This window comes from Borostomias antarcticus (assembly GCF_949987555.1).
Source record: "Borostomias antarcticus genome assembly, chromosome: 8".
In the NCBI taxonomy this organism is placed as follows: Eukaryota; Metazoa; Chordata; class Actinopteri; order Stomiiformes; family Stomiidae; genus Borostomias; species Borostomias antarcticus.
Window position 1 is genome coordinate 28,921,518 of NC_140241.1, and position 19,633 is coordinate 28,941,150.

The following is a 19,633-nucleotide window of genomic DNA, read 5'->3' on the forward strand; positions in this document are numbered from 1 at the left end:
CACGTCAGGTTACTCCTGCGCAGGAGCACAGCTAAAAAACATGGAGGATAGATTTCATATCCACCCAAAATACTAGGCTTATGTATGAAATGAAAAAGACTAAAACTAAGGACATTTTCTCTACAATTTTAGTTTATTTTAGTTAGTTTTGTTAACACACAATACAGTTTTAGTTAGTTATCGTTTTTTTGTAAAGCTTAGTTTTTATTTTTATTTCAGTTAACTAAAATGTTTTTTCACACCTAGTTTTCGTTTTTTAGTTAGTTTTCGTTAACTATAATAACCTTGGTGTGTGTAGGAGACGCCGTGGCGGTGTCCAGAGGGCCCTACGGCTCCATCTCACAAGCCTCTTCCTCTGCTCTGTCAGCAGGTGCTGAGTGACAGACTAGAGAGTCTCTGAGAAACAAAGAACAGCTCTCAGGATAAGGAAACACACACACACACACACATATATATACGCACACACACACACACACATATACGCACGCACATACACACACACATATACGCACGCACGTACACACACACACATATACGCACGCACACACACACACATACGCACGCACATACTCACACACACACACATATACGCACGCACACGCCCACACACACACACACAAACTATGTAACACATGGTCTTGTTCAGCCCTCTGTTTCATAATGATATTGTGGGAAGTGGACAAATATCCCCAGACAAAAAGAGCACCTGACACTTAAACCCTTACGCAATCATGTGTGTAATATCAACTTTATTATCACAGCCCTTTTCTATCAGGGAATGACAATGCGCTTCGGCGATGTGCTGACGACAGGTGACGTCAAAGCGCTCAGGGGACGACAATAGTTTTGACGACACCGTCTACTGCGCCGTTTTCTGCTCCCGAAAAGCAGGTCGGCTTCCACAATGGAACCCAGACAAAGGCAGTGGGTCGGGAGAGTTCAAGTTCACTTATTGAGGTTACTGTAGCTTTAGCACATGGCCCGCTCACTCTGTCCCTCTCCTTCTCTCTCTCTCTCTCTCTCTCTATCTCTCTCTCTATCTATCTATCTATCTATCTATCTATCTATCTATCTATCTATCTATCTATCTATCTATCACTCTCTCTTCTCTCTCTCTCTATCTATCTCTCTCTCTCTATCTCTCTCTCTCTCTCTCTCTCTCTCTCTCTCTCTCTCTCTCTATCTATCGCTCTCTCCTTCTCTCTCTCTTTCTCTCTCTATCTCTCTCTATCTATCTATCTATCTATCTATCTATCTATCTATCTATCTATCGCTCTCTCCTCTCTATCTCTCTCTCTATCTCTCTCTCTATCTATATATCGCTCTCTCCTCTCTCTCTCCTCTATCTATCTCTCTCTCTCTCTCTATCTCTCTATCTATCGCTCTCTCCTCTCTCTCCTCTCTATCTATCTCTCTCCTCTCTATCTCTCTATCTCTCTCTAGCTCTATCTATCTATCTATCGCTCTCTCCTCTCTCCTCTCTCTATCTCTCTCCTCTCTATCTATCTCTCTCTCTCTCTCTCTCTATCTATCTCTCTCTCTATCTCTTTATCTCTCTCTCTCTCTCTAGCTCTCTCTCTAGCTCTCTATCTATCTATCGCTCTCTCCTCTCTCTCTCCTCTATCTATCTCTCTCCTCTCTCTATCTATCTATCGCTCTCTCCTCTCTCTCTCCTCTCTCTATCTATCTCTCCTCTCTCTATCTATCTCTCTCTCTCTAGCTCTCTATCTCTCTCTCTCTCTCTCTATCTCTCTCTCTCTCTCTCTATCTCTCTCTCTCTCTCTCTAGCTCTCTATCTAGCTCTCTCTCTCTGTCTATCCCACTTCTACCTAAAACCTCAACCTAGGAAAACTCCGCCTGGCCTCAATCAGACCTTCTACCTCATTGTCCTCCCCCCGCCCCTCCCTTCTCCTGTTCTCTCTCTCTGAGGCCTCCATTGTCTCTCGCCCGTGCCCCCGGGAGAGATGTCACGTCCTCTGGTTCTTGTCTTCCTACTTCCCCCCCCCTCACCACCCACTCCCCCCCCCCCCCCCCCTCGCCACCCACTCCGTCGGGGCACACAATGTCAGGAAGCCTGGTCTGGTCTACGGTTAATAACGTCTGGTCTGCCACTAGACGGGGGGGGGGGGGGGAGCGGAGTGGGTGGGGGGGGGGGCGAGTCGGCCCCCCGGGAGGAAGGGCCCGTCTGGGGTCCCACATTGTCCAGGGGGTCCCACTTACAAAAGTGTTTTTCTCTGGAGGAGAAAGAGAGAGGGTGGTGGGTGGAGAGAGAGAGAGAGAGAGAGAGAGAGAGAGAGAGAGAGAGGGGGCGAGTGGAGAGAGACAGAGAGAGAGAGAGAGAGGAAGGCAGGGCTTGATTAAGGGGAACAGCAGGACTGAGCTGGCGAGCAGGGACACAGAGATGGAAGGTCAGGGTTCAGATGTTGATTAGGTCATGGTTGCACATGGGTGTGGAGGGGTGGGAGGGGGGGGGGGGCGTTGGTCAGTGTGTATTATTAAGCGTGCGGATGGAGCTTTTCCTTTTCCGTCGCGTGTGTTATGGGTGATTCTGTGCGGCGTGTATTCGCGTGAACGGTGCGTTTGACTAACTGTGTGTGTGTGTGTGTGTGTGTGTGTGTGTGTGTGTGTGTGTGTGTGTGTGTGTGTGTGTGTGTGTGTGTGTATGTGTGTTCCCACCTCTCGCTTATTAGGGACCGTGCCAACTGATGCTCCGTAAGCCACACCACCTCTGACCCCTTGTTTTTTAGGTCGTTGTCATATCACACCATTACACTACAAGTAAGCAGACACCCACCCACACACACACACACACACACACACACACACACACACGGACGGAGTAGCACACATATGATTGGGTCTGCACGTATGTAGTGTGGAGCCCATCCTCGAGTCCCCCCACCCCCCCATAGCTGAGGGCTTGTAGTCGTTGGCCGGGCCCTGTGTTTCGGCTGGGGCTCCTCTGGGGCCCCCGGCGCCGCACTCAGTCTGCTGGGGCCGGCAGGGCTGGGGGGGGGGGGGGGGGAGAGTGGGACAGAGCGAGAGACGGAGAGAGAGAGAGATATAGGGGAGCGGATAGGGAGAGAATGAGAAAGAGAAAAAGAGAGAGAGAAAGAGATATAGGGGAGCGGATAGGGAGAGAATGAGAAAGAGAAAAAGAGAGAGAGAAAGAGATATAGGGAAGCGGATAGGGAGAGAATGAGAAAAAGAAAAAGAGAGAGAGAAAGAGATATAGGGGAGCGGATAGGGAGAGAATGAGAAAGAGAAAAAGAGAGAGAGAAAGAGATATAGGGAAGCGGATAGGGAGAGAATGAGAAAGAGAAAAAGAGAGAGAGAAAGAGATATAGGGGAGCGGATAGGGAGAGAATGAGAAAGAGAAAAAGAGAGAGAGAAAGAGATATAGGGAAGCGGATAGGGAGAGAATGAGAAAGAGAAAGAGAGAGAGAAAGAGATATAGGGGAGCGGATAGGGAGAGAATGAGAGAAAGAGAGAGAGAAAGAGATATAGGGGAGCGGATAGGGAGAGAATGAGAAAGAGAAAAAGAGAGAGAGGGTGATAGAGTGAGAGAAGGAGAGAGAGAAGGGAAGGGATGGGGTGAGTAGGAAGAGAGAGAGAGGGATAGAGAGTGAGCGAGAGAAAGATAGAGAGATAGAGTGCACATCTCTGTACACATCTTCTTATTTTAGTATCTTTAATTCTACTTACTTTTGCTGTTTTATGTCACACTTGCTTTGGCAAAATCAACGTGTTTCCCATGCCAATAAAGCCCTTTGAATTGAACTCAATTTAATTGAGAGAGAGAGAGACACACAAGTTGAGTGAGTTTACAGTAAATGGTAAATGGACTGCACTTATTAAGCGCTTTTCCACCTTAGCGGCACTCAAAGCGCTTTACAATGGCCTCTCATTCACCCATTCACACACACATTCACACACCAATGGCGGTAGCTGCCATGCAAGGTGCTAACCTGCTCATTGGGAGCAATTTGGGGTGAGGTGTCTTGCTCAAGGACACTTCGACATGTGGACAGTCGGAGCCGGGATTCGAACCACTGACCCTTCGATCACTGAACGACCCGCTCTACCAACTAAGCCACAGCCGCCCCCCCCACACGTAGGCAGAGTGGAGGGGGTAGGAATCAGGCGTGGACTTTGGCTTTTCAGACTGTAGGAGCAGGAGGGAAAGAGGATTTGTGGATTCCAACACACACTTCATATAGGCTACGGTGGTAAACTAGTACAGTATTTGCTTTTGGTCGTGATGCATAACATGGAGACAACATTGAACAGGGTGCAGGGATGAGACTATATCTTATTTACTATGCCTTTCATGATAGCCAGAAATGCTACTGCCAGCTGATTCTTGCAAATTTGTGCACTCAAGTATGAAAAAAGGCTTTTTGGGGTTATGGTTAGTGGATAGTTTGTCATTTGAGCATCTTCAGACCACCTAAAGGGGTGACCCTCTTACGTAGGCTTCATCTGCACACGTGCAAAGTGACAAGCACCAAGCTGAAGGTGTTTATTCGTTCATATCTACCACTGAACCCATATCTGAGAAGCGTATGAATTCAAACCTCCAAAGTGAGCCAGGCAGTAGGCAGGTTATGACTGGTATCTCTCCGATGAGAAACAGCACTTTTGAAACCTCCTAGACTACCGTAGGTCTGTGTACCGTCACCGTGCTCCTACTGTACCGTTATCATCCACTACTGTACCGTTATCATCCACTACTGTACCGTTATCATCCACTACTGTACCGTTATCATCCACTACTGTACCGTTATCATCCACTACTGTACCGTTATCATCCACTACTACAGTACAGGAAGGGGGACAGAAATAAGCAAGAAGCTCCCTAAACCTCTCCATCGAGAAAAATAGCCCGAGTGTGTCCCTGTGGATTGTGAAAGGGTCTTAATGGCAGTAAAAGGCGTGTTTCAAGGTTTCATAGCCTGGTGTTGAGTGGTTTATTGGTTGGGGGGTTGGGAACAGGGGGACGCTAGGGGGGGGGGGGGGCGAAAGAGGCGGTCGTACCGGGCCTCACGCTTTAGAAGGCCTCGCGTCAAGCAGGATTTTTATTTTTATTTTTTATTCATTTTTTGCTTTTTACATGTTACACATGTGATAAACATATTCATTAATAGTCAATCATAGACCTAAAATCTAGCATAGCCTACTGGTAGACTACGTGATGACAGATTAGTATAGTTTTTTCCTCATGTGACCTTAGGTGACCTGCGTAAATTGTGGCCGCAGTTGGACATTTTGTGCATGGTGGTGTTAACTTAAGTTAACTTGCCCGAGGAAACCAGGACATCACTGGAAACACTGCGCTTTCTTAAAAAGATGGATGGAGTCTTCCCCAATTGTGAAATTGCTCTTAGAGTTTTGTTGACCTTCCCTGTCACAGTTGTGTCTGGGGAGCGCAGTTTTTTATGAGTTAAAACTCATAAAAAGATATATATTTCATTTCCGCATATTTCACACAGGGCCTCGCATATCTCCCAGATGGCCCTGGCTGGGAGAGGGGGGGGGGGGGGGGGGGTCTTGGGAGAGGGGGGGCGGTCTTGGGAGAGGGGGGGGGGGAGTCTTGTAAATTGAGGATCAATCCGCGCCTTTAATTGACATCCTTCCTGGACCCGGCCTCATCATCGTATGTCTTCCTTTCAGGCTGCCCCATCGAAGGCTGTAGCAGAGGTGGTGCTGTGTGTGTGTGTGTGTGTGTGTGTGTGTGTGTGTGGGGGTGTGTGGGGGTGTGTGCATGCGTGTGGGTGTGAGAACGAGAGAAGGAACACACACACACACACACACAGGATTCACAGACAGAAGGACTGACTCGGGAGGCACATAAATGTCTCGTATGTCCCGCTCAGTCCCTAGCGTGTAGTGGTGATATCCCGTGTCTAACCCGGGGTTAAGTCCCAGGGCTAAAGGGCCTGGAGGGTTTTAGGGGCTCAGTCTGGCTGACTTCCCCCCGCTGCCCTCTCCGGTTTCTGGGGGGAAGCCTGGTGGACGGCCCCCTGGGGTCTGGGGCACCCTGATTCTCATGTTCCTGCTAAGATTAGCCACTTTATTTGGATGTCGCTTTCTGACCCCGTCGACCCCCCCCGCCCCCCCCCCCCCCCCCTCATCTTAGGCCCATGGGTACATGGTAGTCATAGTGTTCTCAGGTTTCTCTATGGTATTTGCGTGCGTGCACTGCGCGCGTGTGTGTGTGTGTGTGTGTGAGAGAGAGAGATTCTGTTTAGGGCTAAAGATACATGGTTTGTGATGACCTACTGTACGCACACTTTGATACGGTCACGCTCTACCCCCGTCACATCTTAACACGATCACAACACATGCTGGCTCGCTGTACAGAGCAGATCCCCGCGCAGTCACCGTTCGGGTCACCGTAATATTCTGTTCTCGTCTCTCTCCGTCTGTGTGGCTGCCGTCGATCTCTAGACACGCGTCGTCAGAGAGGACCTCTGAACCAGGGTCAGAGAGAGAGAAGAGGAGAGGGGAGAATGAAAGATAAGTTAGGGAGAGATGGGCGGGGGGAGTGAGAGGAGAGGAAATCAAAAATAAAATGTCGCAGTGTTCACACAGTTCTCAGGTATTTGTATTCATATTTTTCAACCTGCAGTGTCAACATTTTTCTATTTTTACTTACTTTGCTTATCTGTATATATACAGCTCTGTTTTCACATTTCCTTATTCTAGTAGGCCTATATCTTTAATTGTAAGTACTTTTTTTGTTGTTTTTATATGACACTTGCTTTGGCAATGTAATCGTATGTTTCCCATGCCAGTAAAGTCCCTTTGAATTGAATTGAATGGAATTGAGAGAATGAGAGGGGGAGGGGAGAAAGTGAGAGAGAGGGAGTAGGAAGTGACTAAATGATATTGTGTTCTGTGTTTATTATTCCAGTGAAAATGCAGCTAGCTGATTAGAACCTGTGGGGTTTGTTATGCTAGCGCGCTAAGGTGCTATTTTAGGCAGCATCTCGGTAATGTAGATCTCGTATGTCACTCTGAGACACGGGCAAGACATGGTAACTATACACTGTGTTCTTCACATCAGGAAATGTATGCCCAGGAGACCCTCACTGAGAACAGGACTTCAATAACAACCACACACACACACACACACACACACACACACACACACACACACACACACACACACACACACACACACACACACACACACACACACACACACACACACATTGATACACACCATGTATGGCCATCTGTGTCCAAGCAAAGGTCAGAGTGTATGTTCTTATAACACAATAGGCCATTATTCTAGACTGACACACGCACACACGCACACACACACACACACACACTGTATACAGACCCCCACCTACCCTGGGGACAATCTCAGACCAGCAGACCACCGCAGAAAACACACACACACACCCCCTCCTCCACCCCCGACTCCTGCTCTCTCCCCCAATCAGAGCGCTGGATTCACAGGATGTGTAATGTGACACTGGGGTCTGGCCTTCAAGCCTTTAACCTGGGGCACAGCTGGTGGGCAGCGAATCCACGTTCACACGCCTTCCACACAGCGGTGGCTCACACACTCTCTCTGCTGGTCTCACACACCGACACACGCAAACACCAGGCTAGGGCCACCCTAACTTACACATCCAAGCTACACAAAGTTCCTTTGACACACACATACACACACACGCACACACACACACACACAGAGGGCTTCCGCCTTTGGGGAATATCGCTGCGCCGGATTAGCCAGTGTGTGTGACACACAGCCAGGATTTACCGCCCTGCCCACATCCACAGCACACCCACTTCACTGTACCTACTCTAGAGCCGTACACACTAGGTACTCCTGGCTAGCCGTGTGTGTGTGTGTGTGTGTAGGGGCCTGTTGCGTGTGTGGCCGGGGGTCCGGATGATGCAGTGTGTGCTCTCCCTCGTCTCCCCTCAGCTCAGCGCCGGATCCCCGTGCAGCTGTGAAGTCAGCCCCGACGGCACCAAGAAGAGGAAATCCAAGAACCTGTGAGTAACCTTAGATTTCCCTGTTCTGGTTTCTACAGTCTGATTTCTCTTTCTCTTCGTATCTCTGTCGTTGATTGATTGGGGGGTTTGGTGGGGGTCTGACGGGGGACATTCTTGTGGTTGGAAGAGGGGGCCCCCTCTTGGATGAATGACACGGAGAGAGAGAAACTCCTCAAAGAACTGCCCACAGGAAGGGGCTGTTTTCTTTAAGTTTGTCAATTTTAGCAAGTGTTAAAAAACGTTAAGAAACGGTCTCCTTTGCTCTAATGTGAAGCAATGCTGTCGAATACACACACGTGGGATTGGTTCTCGTTGCATACAGCATTGTATCAGCGTCACCTCACCTCAATACCATTAGTGCTAATGCTAATGTGGCTAATGCTAACAAGCCCCAAGTTAGCAGTTACTTTCTCATTGGTTTCTAATGCAGGTGTTAGACTGAATGTTAAATGTTAATGACCTGTTTTGTGTGCACCTAGGGGGTCGTTTGATCAGTTTTGGGGTGTTGTCAGTGAATCAGTGGATTGGGAGTGTTAGCCCAAATAGATCCCTATTCATCTTTGTGTGCGTGTGTGTGTGTGTGTGTATGTGTGTGTGTGTGTGTGTGTCTGTGTGTGTAAATGAGTGAGTTTTATTGAATACTCATCATTTAGAGATGATCTCTGTTAATGGTGTGTTTGGGTGTGTGGTGTCAATGAAAGTGTATTCAGTTGCGCGTGTGTGTGTGTGTGTGTGTGGGTGTGTGTGTGTGAAATGGGGCATCCCTCAGTGTTCACACCCCAATGATTCATCAGCTGTTGATTGAGCTCTTTTCACACTCTCGCTCATCGAGATGAAAGGAAACGTCACACCCAGAGGACAATCCCGTCTCAGCCCTTTGGCCTGATAGCCACGCTGCCAGCCCTGTTCTCTCATAGCGCTCTGGACTGTATGCTGCTGACCCATTGTCCTCACTCTTTTAATGGATTATGTCATTTGAATTCCTGCTCAGACCTTGGATATTTAAACGGTTGAGTTTGGTGTAAGTTTAAAAAGTTAAGCTAACCGTCTTTGGTTGGGGTTTTGTTAGCCTACGGGTTTTAAATTGTTAATAGAACCAAAACTAGGCCTCCTTAGCCTGACGAAGGATGACAAACTGGACAGTGTATTAATACTGTATCGCCAAAACATGCTAATATCAAGATTATAAGTGGTATATTCAACTGTCACTTAAAGTAGATTATTAGGGGCTGTATATCTGCCCCCCCCCCCTCCCCCTCAGACACCATCTCCTGTCGTTGTTTCGGGGTCACTGGTGTAATGGTCTGTTTATTCAGCTGAGGGTGAATGAGCAGGTGCTGAGGGGTGTGAGTGGGGTGAGTCACACCTCTTGTGTTTGTTTGAGTGAGTGATTGAATGAGAGAGTGAGTGTATCTGTGTCTGTGTCTGTGTGTGTGTGTGTGTGTGTGTGTGTGTGTGAGAGAGTTTATACATGTTCGCTCATGCCTTTTTTTATCTGTTGTCTTTATCCGAGTCTGTTGTCTGCTTGTCAAGGCTTTACGGCTTTATCTTGCCTCAATGGGATCAGGAACAATTAACCTAGTTCCAGGGTATTTCATATATGGCTCGGTTTTGTGTCCATAAGGTCCCCCCACATACACACACACACATACACACACACACACACACACACATACACACACACACACACACACACACACACACACACACACACAGTGTGCTAGTCGCCCCATACTGAAAAACTCTCATATCCATTTGGCCAATTACCTCAGGCATGTTGGCTGTTTTCTCTTCCTCATTAGGCTCCTTCCTCTAAGGACTCTTGTCATTTCTCCTCTGAGGTGAGATCTCTGTCCCCTCCCTGTGACTGAGCCTAGAGGAGATGAGAAGTGACACTCCAGATGTGCTGGGGGATAATGAGGCTATGTGTGGGGACTTAACACCACCGGGCACACGCAGGCCAGCGCACAGCGGCGAACAGGCGCTGGCTTTGAGTCATTTCCCAAAAGCATAGGCGCGAAGGAGGATATCGCCGTATCGGTTATGCCACGAGGGACTGGCGTCCGGAGATGGCCGGATTAGCGGTCGAATTCGGTCGAGGGGGACACGGGGCGGAGTTGGGGGGCGTCTTTTGAAATAGGATACCGACCATGTGTAGAGAATTACATGTCTGTGTGTTTTCGCTGGATGGAATGTGATCCAAAAAGCGTTCCTCCGGAGGAGAGGCTGGTAGTGTCCTCGGTTTGAACCTGGGACCATCTGGCATTTTGTGCACGGTTTCCGGGACGTAAACCTACCCTAGGCCTACTACCCCCGTTATCAGCCTTTCAACAGGTACTCCCTTCTTCTCTACCTCCTTCTCTTCTCCTCTGTCTCTCAGCACTCTCTCTCTCTCTCTCCATTGTTCAGCCTGAAACTTGAGCCCCTCATTCTCCTCAGAGAAGCCCCACACACGCGTGTGGGAGAACATTCCGGAATATGAAGCTATACATCACACATTCTTATCTTAAGATCCCCGAACGCCAATGTTTCCCACTGACACTAACTCTGAAAACACCCCCGACGATGTCCTCCAGTAAACCTTACAGCCGCGTCGCCGTTGGCGAGGAGATGAACTCGTTCCTCAAAGCGTCCTGTGAATCACTGCTTCTCGTGTCAAACAGGGCTATCGGTCCCCCGGGGGGAATCAAACCCGCAACCCTGGTGCATGTGAGCCACGTGCACCCTTGGAATATCTCTGTGTTACATCTGCCTTCCCATTCAAACAGAACTCCATTGACGCTTTACAGAGACGATTCACTATTCAAAAGGTCACGTAGCCTCATTTGGCCGGGTCACAGTGATGATGCAGGATGCGGGCTGACATCATGGCTGACGTGGCGGCGCTGTGGTTGACCCGGCCGCCGGCCGCCGGGCGCTAGGTTGGTAGATTACTGGACCACTCAGAAAAACTGAATAGGATTTTAGGCTGGGCGCTGTCGAGACGGGCTCAATCTGTACTCTTCTACGGTAACGGGCCAACTCACTTCACTCCGTGGCTTTGCCAAGGAATAGGATGGGTGTGTGACGTGTACAGTAATGTGGAACAGGAAGTGGAAGTGTGAGTGAAGATTCCCAAACGATGCACTCGAAGACACACGGTGTTTTCAAAGGATGCTGGCTTCACGTGTCACATTAGTTCCCACTGCTGTGTTGAATGTGTTTGGCATTTAACAGTTATGATACACAAGCCGTTGACAATACTAAAATGTCTGTCCTCTCTCTCTCTCTCTCTCTCTCTCTCTCTCTCTCTCTCTCTCTCTCTCTGGCATATCTCTTTTCTTTTACGTTACACAGCAGAAGGAATGCAAGGTAGGTCACAGTTTCCCTTGAACAAAACTAATCCCCCAGATCCAGCATCTTACCTGAGCCACACTTCCTTTACCCCTACTACCCCTAGATTTAGGATGCTATTTTACCCTACTGTGTAGATTTAGGATGCTACTTTACCCTACTGTGTAGATTTAGGATGCTACTTTACGCTACTGTGTAGATTTAGGATGCTACTTTACCCTACTGTGTAGATTTAGGATGCTACTTTACCCTACTGTGTAGATTTAGGATGCTACTTTACCCTACTGTGTAGACCAAGGATGCTACTTAACCCAACTGTGTAGATGGAGTATGCTACTTTGCCCTACTGTGTAGATTTAGGATGCTACTTTACCCTACTGTGTAGATTTAGGATGCTACTTTACCCTACTGTGTAGATTTAGGATGCTACTTTACCCTACTGTGTAGATTTAGAATGCTACTTTACCCTACTGTGTAGATTTAGGATGCTACTTTACCCTACTGTGTAGATTTAGGATGCTACTTTACCCTACTGTGTAGATTTAGGATGCTACTTTACCCTGCTGTGTAGATTTAGGATGCTACTTTACCCTACTGTGTAGATTTAGGATGCTACTTTACCCTACTGTGTAGATGTAGGATGCTACTTTACCCTACTGTGTAGATGTAGGATGCTACTTTACCCTACTGTGTAGATTTAGGATGCTACTTTACCCTACTGTGTAGATTTAGGATGCTACTTTACCCTACTGTGTAGATTTAGGATGCTACTTTACCCTACTGTGTAGACCAAGGATGCTACTTTATCCTACTGTGTATACCAAGTATGCTACTTTACCCAACTGTGTAGATGGAGTATGCTACTTTACCCTACTGTGTAGACCAAGTATGCTACTTAACCCAACTGTGTAGATGGAGTATGCTCCTTTGCCCTACTGTGTAATGCTAACTCCTAAAAGCTGGTATGCATTTGACTGCTACTTGTACAGTGAGCAAGCGTCAACATGAGTTAGCTTGGCTCGCAGCGAACACAGTCTCTTAATCTCACCAATAACCTGAAAGTGGACTGAGAACCACCCTCTTGTTTTCAAAAAGAAGTACGTACTTGTAGCTAGTGTTCAGCTTGCGTCATTAGAGAAATTGAATCCCACCTCTGTGTAAGAAGCCTCTTTGTAGAGAACTTATGTAACTGGGGCTCAGTGTTAGCGTCAGCTGTAAACTAGTTTGAAAAGGTGTGCGTCTGCTCCATCCTTGGGGAATGTGTGCTGTGTGAACGTGAGTGCCAGCTAGCCATTAGAATGGAGGTTAATGATGCCAGGTCACCTACTACAGCGAAGGAAGTCACTTTATAGGTTGGACTTCATTTTATAGACAGCTCTGCTGACTCAAACCTGGAGCACCCATCTGGTAATGTGTACAAAGGAATCCAAACGTCGTCAAATAATGTTATCATCCACACACACGCAATATAACCGCAAGACGTTATGCGGCTACTTAATATTTTAAGTGATGTAATCAATGGCTTAAATGACACCTAAAACTGGGCTTAAATGACACCTTAAACGGTCATTTTGTGCACAGTCAGTAGTGTGGAGTAGTGTGTAAAAAGCAGTGTGTGGTTTCGTCGGTTTCCGTGAGTGTCTCTCGGTGGAGCTTCTGAGGTAAATCATAGTTTTCATATGGGCTTCATCCAGAAAGGCTGATACCTCGTGGGCTTCATCCAGAAAGGCTGATACCTCTCTCCTCCTAATTCTCCCCTCTTTCCCTCCCTGTGTCTGGATATAACACAGCTGCTGCCTGGCCCATATCCTCTCTGACCCCCCCCCCCCTACACACACACACACACACACACACACCATCTCCATTGTCACCTGTGTGGTTAGTCATCCCAGGTGTTCTAGCTTTCCTCCAGGCTATACTCTGTGTCAGCCACATACACACATTTATGGCTCTCATCCGGTGATATCTGGCACACACACACACACACACACACACACACACACACACACACACAAATGCTAATAGACGGGTAGACACACACACATACATACTGTATGCTAATAGACAGGCAGACACACACCCACACCCACTACAGTGCACTTAAGCATGCACAGACAAATGCAATAAACACACACTCCGACACACACACATGCTCTGGCATGCGCACATGCAGGCACGCACGCACACACGCACACACACGCACACGCACGCACACACACACACACACACACACACACAGGCAGGAGGATAACCTAATCTCAGTTATATGATACCCACCTGTTGTGCTCCATAGAAAAGCCGGCAGCGAGGCATGAATGTATTTTGGATTCATGTCAAGTTACTAGTGTTGTCCTATTGTATCACCTCTGCTTTATATAAGCTGTGGCGGTATGCCATGTGCTAGTTTAGTTTTACACCAGCTGATTTGGAATCAGCAGGTAAAGTCAGCTGTTGTCAAATTGCAGGTCACATTGTTGACAGTGTTGTTTCAGTAGTAGTAGTAGTAGCAGTAGCAGTAGCAGTAGTAGTAGTAGTAGTAGTAGTAGTAGTAGTAGTAGTAGTAGTAGTAGTAGTGGTAGTAGTGGTAGTAGTAGCGGTAGTAGTGGTAGTAGCAGTAGTAGCAGTAGTAGTAGTAGTAGTAGTGGCAGTGGCAGTAGTAGCAGCAGCAGCGGTGGTAGTAGTAGTAGTAGTAGTAGTAGTAGTAGTAGTAGTAATACTTTGAGATTGTTTCCCAATGAAAAATGATTTACAAATCAAATGTATTATTATTATTATTATTATTATTACTATTACTACTACTACTACTACTACTAGTTGCAGTAATTGTTGTAGTACTGTATAGGTGTCATAACTGTTTACAGTAGTGGTGCTGGTCTAAATACTGTAGGCAGTTTTTTTATTAGTACTACTTTTAGTACGACATTTAGGCTGTAAATATAACAGGTGTAGCAGTAGCGATGATAGGAGTTTTCAAAATGAACGCATTTACTGGCTCATAAAAGCCCTAGTGTGTCTTACCCACAGTCAGAAGGCAGCTCTGCCCTCTCAACATGCAGCCTGTTGATTGGGTGAGCCCTGAGCCCGCCCCCCCCCAGGCCCCGGGACTATATAAAGCCACAGAGGAGCCTCTCAAGGGCTAGAGGAATGTTATAGTCGTACAACCCTGCCACCCCCCCCATCCCCCACCGAGCACACATTTCACACACACACACACGCATACACACCCACATCCACACTGACTCGCGCTAATGTTCCACACTATGGTCGACTTCTCGGAGAGGTATCTAGAAAGGTAAGAAAGCAAACTCCTTGGGGGTCTATAATGTGTGTGTGTGTGTGTGTGTGTGTGTGTGTGTGTGTGTGTGTGTGTGTGTGTGTGTGTGTGTCTCCCTGCTGGCTTTTGAGTTTTAGAAATGAAGGAGGGAAGGGGGGGGGGGGCGAGAGAGAGACAGAGAGAGAGGGAAGGAGAGACAGAAGGAGAGAGAGACAGAGAAGGAGAGAGACAGAGAAGGAGAGAGAGACAGAGAAGGAGAGAGAGAGACAGAGAAGGAGAGAGAGAGAAGGAGAGAGAGAGAGAGAGAAGGAGAGAGAGACAGAGGGAAGGAGAGAGAGACACAGAGAAGGAGAGAGAGAGACAGAGGGAAGGAGAGAGAGACAGAGAGAGGTAGAGGGCGGCTGGTGTATAGCAGGCTAGCTGACCTCTCCGCTGACATCTCTTCTGGCAGTCGCTGAGCGGAGGATGTCCCTGGTGGCGCGCCGGTGCTAAAACGATTTCCGAGGTGTAGCTTGGACCCCGGCTGGAGATTTGACCTCCTGTTTCTTTAATCAGCCTGGATTACAGGAATAGAATGTGGTTGGTGAGGTGAGTTGGAAATAGGCATTGTCTTTTCTGGGAGGGGAGCCTCATTGAGAGAAAGAGAGAGAGAGAGAGAGAGAGAGAGAGAGAGAGAGAGAGAGAGAGAGAGATCTCGTGCTGATTTATACCTGTGTGCAGTGTAGGGCAAATCCTAGTGTTAAGCTTTTGTCTTAGAATGGAAACGATTTGATCTGATTGGCTGTGTTCTGATGGGAAGAGCAGTCTTCTGTCCCAGTGTTGTTGCCTTGACTTGACTTCTGACCCATGGGGCAGCCCTGGCCACCCGCATTCCTATTTGGTCTGCGGGGGAAAGATGGGGAAGACCCTAGTCTTCCTTTGTCTGCAAGTCCATTTCGGCCCTAGGGTGAACTGTTTTTTTGCTTCCCTCTTGAAAATGTAGGAGAGGGACCTACGTATGTCCATGTTTGCTCTCTGGGAAGCGCTCTGTGTTGCCTCTGTGTATGAAATGCACAAGTTTGATTTGATTTAATTAGACTGACATATTCAGTTGTACAGTGTTATGCCAACACACTGTCCTGTCCTATCCTTGCAAACACACACACACACACACACACACACACTGTCAAACACTCTCTCTCTCTCACACACACACACATACATCCACACACACACTGTGGAGAGGCATGTGCGTTCTGTGTACATAGTAGCAGGGCAAATAACCTCTCACAAATAGCGGCAGAGCGGCAGACAGAAGGAAAAACAAACCGCTCATACGTGGGGTGGTCGAGTTGCACTGCACCGTGGGAAATGGAGTCTCGGGGGGCAGACAGGAAGGTGAGATGAGGGGGAGTCTGTGGGTTAGAGGCACTTCAAAGGAAACAACAGCTGTGTTATTACAGACCAAGTGACTGTACCACCTGACGGACATTGTTTTGCTTCCTGTAGCCTCGGGCTGTGGGCGAGAATGAGCATTCCTTTTACTAATTGACTCATTGGTACACGGTAGCTGCTGTCAGTTGCTCCTAAAGCACATTCTGACAGTAGGTAATACCTGTAAATGTCTTCCGGTACTTAGGCACAGTGCTTAAAACAGGATTTTTGGATTCATATTTTTTCAATGGCGAGTTGCCCAGTGACTGTCATTAATTCTCTGTCTACAATCTGCCTGTCTGTCTACAGTCTGTTGTCTACAGTTGGATCTTTCTGCAGCTGAGTCTGTCTGTCTGTCTGTCTGCAGTCTGTCTGTCTGTCTGTCTGTCTACAGTCTATCTGTCTCTCTAGTCTGCATGTCTACAGTCTGTCTACAGTCCATATGTGCAATCTGTCTGTCTATCTACAGTCTGTCAACAGTCTGTCTGTCTGATTTTTCTGCAACTGAGTCTGTCTGTCTGTCTGCAGCTGAATCTGTCTGTCTGTCTGTCTGTCTGTCTGTCTGTCTGTCTGTCTGTCTGTCTGTCTGTCTGCAGCTGAGTCTGTCTGCCTGCAGCCTGGTCTGTCTGTCTGTCTGTCTGTCTGTCTGTCTGTCTGCAGCTGAGTCTGTCTGTCTGTCTGCAGCGGAGTCTGTCTGTCTGTCTGTCTGTCTGTCTGTCTGTCTGTCTGTCTGTCTGTCTGTCTGTCTGTCTGTCTGTCTGTCTGTCTGTCTGTCTGTCTGTCTGCCTGCAGCCTGGTCTGTCTGTCTGTCTGTCTGTCTGCAGCTCTCTCCCGGTCCTCTGGTTCCTAGTCCCTAGTACCTAGTGTTTCCCTGGGAGCGTGGCCCAGTTCTGCCCAGGAATAGCCTCGGGCTGCTATTACTGTCAGCAATGTGAACCAGGCCTCATGGGAACAACAACATGGAGACCTCAGATAATTGAGGTGCTAAAGACCCTTACTCACACACACACACACACACACACACACACACACACACACACACACACACACACATACACGCTCCCAGACACTCATGTATGAGTGTAGGATGGACATGCACGTGTGTGTGTACACACACACACACACACACATACACACATGCACATACATACACACACACGCACATGCACATACATACACATACACGCTCCCAGACACACACACACACACACACACACACACACACACACACAGTGTCAGACGTTGGTGTGACAGGCAGTGCCATCAGACCAGATCAGAGAGCATCCTAATTTGATAATATCCAGGGGGGGGGATGTATCTGTCCTTTAGCAGATTAGCTTGTCAGCGCTGATGAGAGTGTGTGTGTGTGTGTGTGTGTGTGTGTGTGTGTGTGTGTGTGTGTGTGTGTGCGCGTGAGTGCGTGCGTGCGGGCGTGTGTGTGTAATGGGGTGAGTATGACACTCGTTACAGCCTCATGCCTCTGATGGGCAATTAGCTCACTGAAGTACACAAGTATAGAGAGAAGTGTGACAGGGGAGAAGGGGGAGAGAGAGAGAGAGAGAGAGAGAGAGAGAGAGAGAGAGAGAGAGGGGGAGAGAGAGAGAGAGAGGAGAGAAAGAGAGAGGGGGGAGAGAGAGAAAGAGAGAGCAGACTGTGATACTGAACTTTCTAATAGGACTTATAGGCGCGAGTAATCTGACATGTGGTTTCATTGTACAGGTAGCTGTTCTTTCCTTCACACACACACACGCGCACGCACCCACACACACGGACGCAGGCACGCACACACACGCATACACGCACACACTCTCTCTCTCTCTCTCTCCTCTCTCTCTCTCCCTCTTCTCTCTCTCTCAACACTTCTCTGGGGAATGTGTCCCCCCTGCCTGTTGCATCTGTGTGTGTGTGTGTGTGTGTGTGTGTGTGTGTGTGTTGATATGTGTGGTTGTTACTCAGTTTGTTACTAAGTAAGTGTTTATATTTGTTATGTCTGTGTGTGTGTGTGTTAGTGAGTATATGTGCTACTATGATAGAGGTTCCCTATGGCCTTAGTGAGCTACATTATTAATCTCTGAGACCGTGATGGACAGTCGTGGTGCGGCCAGAGCTGCCATGAGCGCAATCACACCATCTCAAGTCATCCCATGTCTTACTTAACACATAGATAGAGGCTCAGAGTAAGAACAACTAAACTAAACTAGCCCAGATACTGGGTAATACTATATATTTATAGCAGCTGTATATCTGAGATTAGGTTGGTTTGACTAGGTATGGGTTGTGAGATTGGAAACGTGATGATATCTGTCTGGTGAACATGAATACACTTTGATGCTGTCCCCAGCAAACTAAAGCATTGTTCAGATGTTAACCATAGTCCACGTTCTTTTGTTTAACATCTTATCGACTATTGTTCAATCACTTTGCCCTGTTGATAACGGAGTGGCTGTCCACATGCAGTACTCCAAAGCGCCCACAAGGTGTCAGCGTGGAGTTGTGTATCCAACCTCTCCCTCTCCTCTGGTCCTCATTCACCTGGTCTGGCATCGCATTGACCGTACTCTTGTCTTGACAACACATTGTCACATCTTTTCCATACATACAGCCCAGCACAGTTCACTAACTTGTATTGAAACCAGACCCAGATAATAAAAGGCTTTATAATTGGCCTCGCAAATATTTTCCAGCACTCGTAAATATGAGTCCTTCTCCTCATTCTTTGGCAAAGGAGATCTTTTCGGCGTTCCCTCAAAGCCCAATTACCCCTGGAGGTATCTAAAAATAGAGCAATCAAATAAATCCGCAAATCTATTATGATTTTATGCCCCTTTTGTAAAATAGCTTTTTATTCGCGTAATGAGCGCTTCAAACCGGCAACAATGTTGGCTGTTGACAGGAATACTTTCATTTCAGAAAGAAAAAATGCCTTGACTACTTTTCTAGTGCCTTATTGGGGACCGCCATGCTTTCATGAATGACGTCAGCCCCTAAGCCTGTCGCCTGCACATCCCTAAAATATCCATCCCTTTGGGGCTGAAGATTATTGAAATTCCTTTGTCTTTTCTTTTCCTTTCCAAAATCAATTTCCTGATCTAGCTCGGGGGGAAAGGCTCTCTCTCTCCCTCTCTCACTCCATCCCCCCCTCTCTCTCTTTCCCTCTCTCTCTTTCTCTCTCCCTCTCTTATTGCCTCTCCCCCCCCTCTCTCTCTCTGTCTCATCTGGCAGCCAGTGGATCTTGGTGCTGATATTTCACCAGACCATCCTGATAGAGATGATAGAGAGATACAGAGAGAGAGAGAACGGCCCCCTTCCTCCCCCTTTTGGGGCCTCATCCGCCCTGATGACAGTTTGGAGTAGGCGGGCTCTAGATAGTCGGGGGCCAATCGCTTTGCATTTTTCCGGTCCAAGACGATTGTTTGGGGCCAATCGCTTTGCATTTTACCAGCCTAAGGCACCTGGCCTAGGACGAGTGTGTCCAGGGCAGTTTTGTCATCTCCCTAGTCCCTAGAGACGCCAGGTTATTCTCCATGGTGATGCCGATGTCTGATGTCCGCTGGCTATAGTCACAAGTCAGGGGGCGTGACGGAGGGTAAACGC

The 19,633-nt window shown here is 47.8% G+C and overlaps 1 protein-coding gene across 2 annotated transcripts in view; it reads left to right on the top strand.

Annotated features, from left to right (window-relative positions):
* rgs3a (regulator of G protein signaling 3a) overlaps positions 1 to 19,633 on the top strand; it is a gene marked incomplete at both ends in the record, with an annotated part of 137,223 nt that overhangs the window by 109,287 nt on the left and 8,303 nt on the right. For both annotated transcript variants that reach the window (XM_084441657.1, XM_084441658.1), the window contains one exon: positions 7,949 to 8,019. In XM_084441657.1, the coding sequence (XP_084297783.1) occupies positions 7,949 to 8,019 (71 nt within the window). The remainder of the gene's footprint in view (positions 1 to 7,948; positions 8,020 to 19,633) is intronic.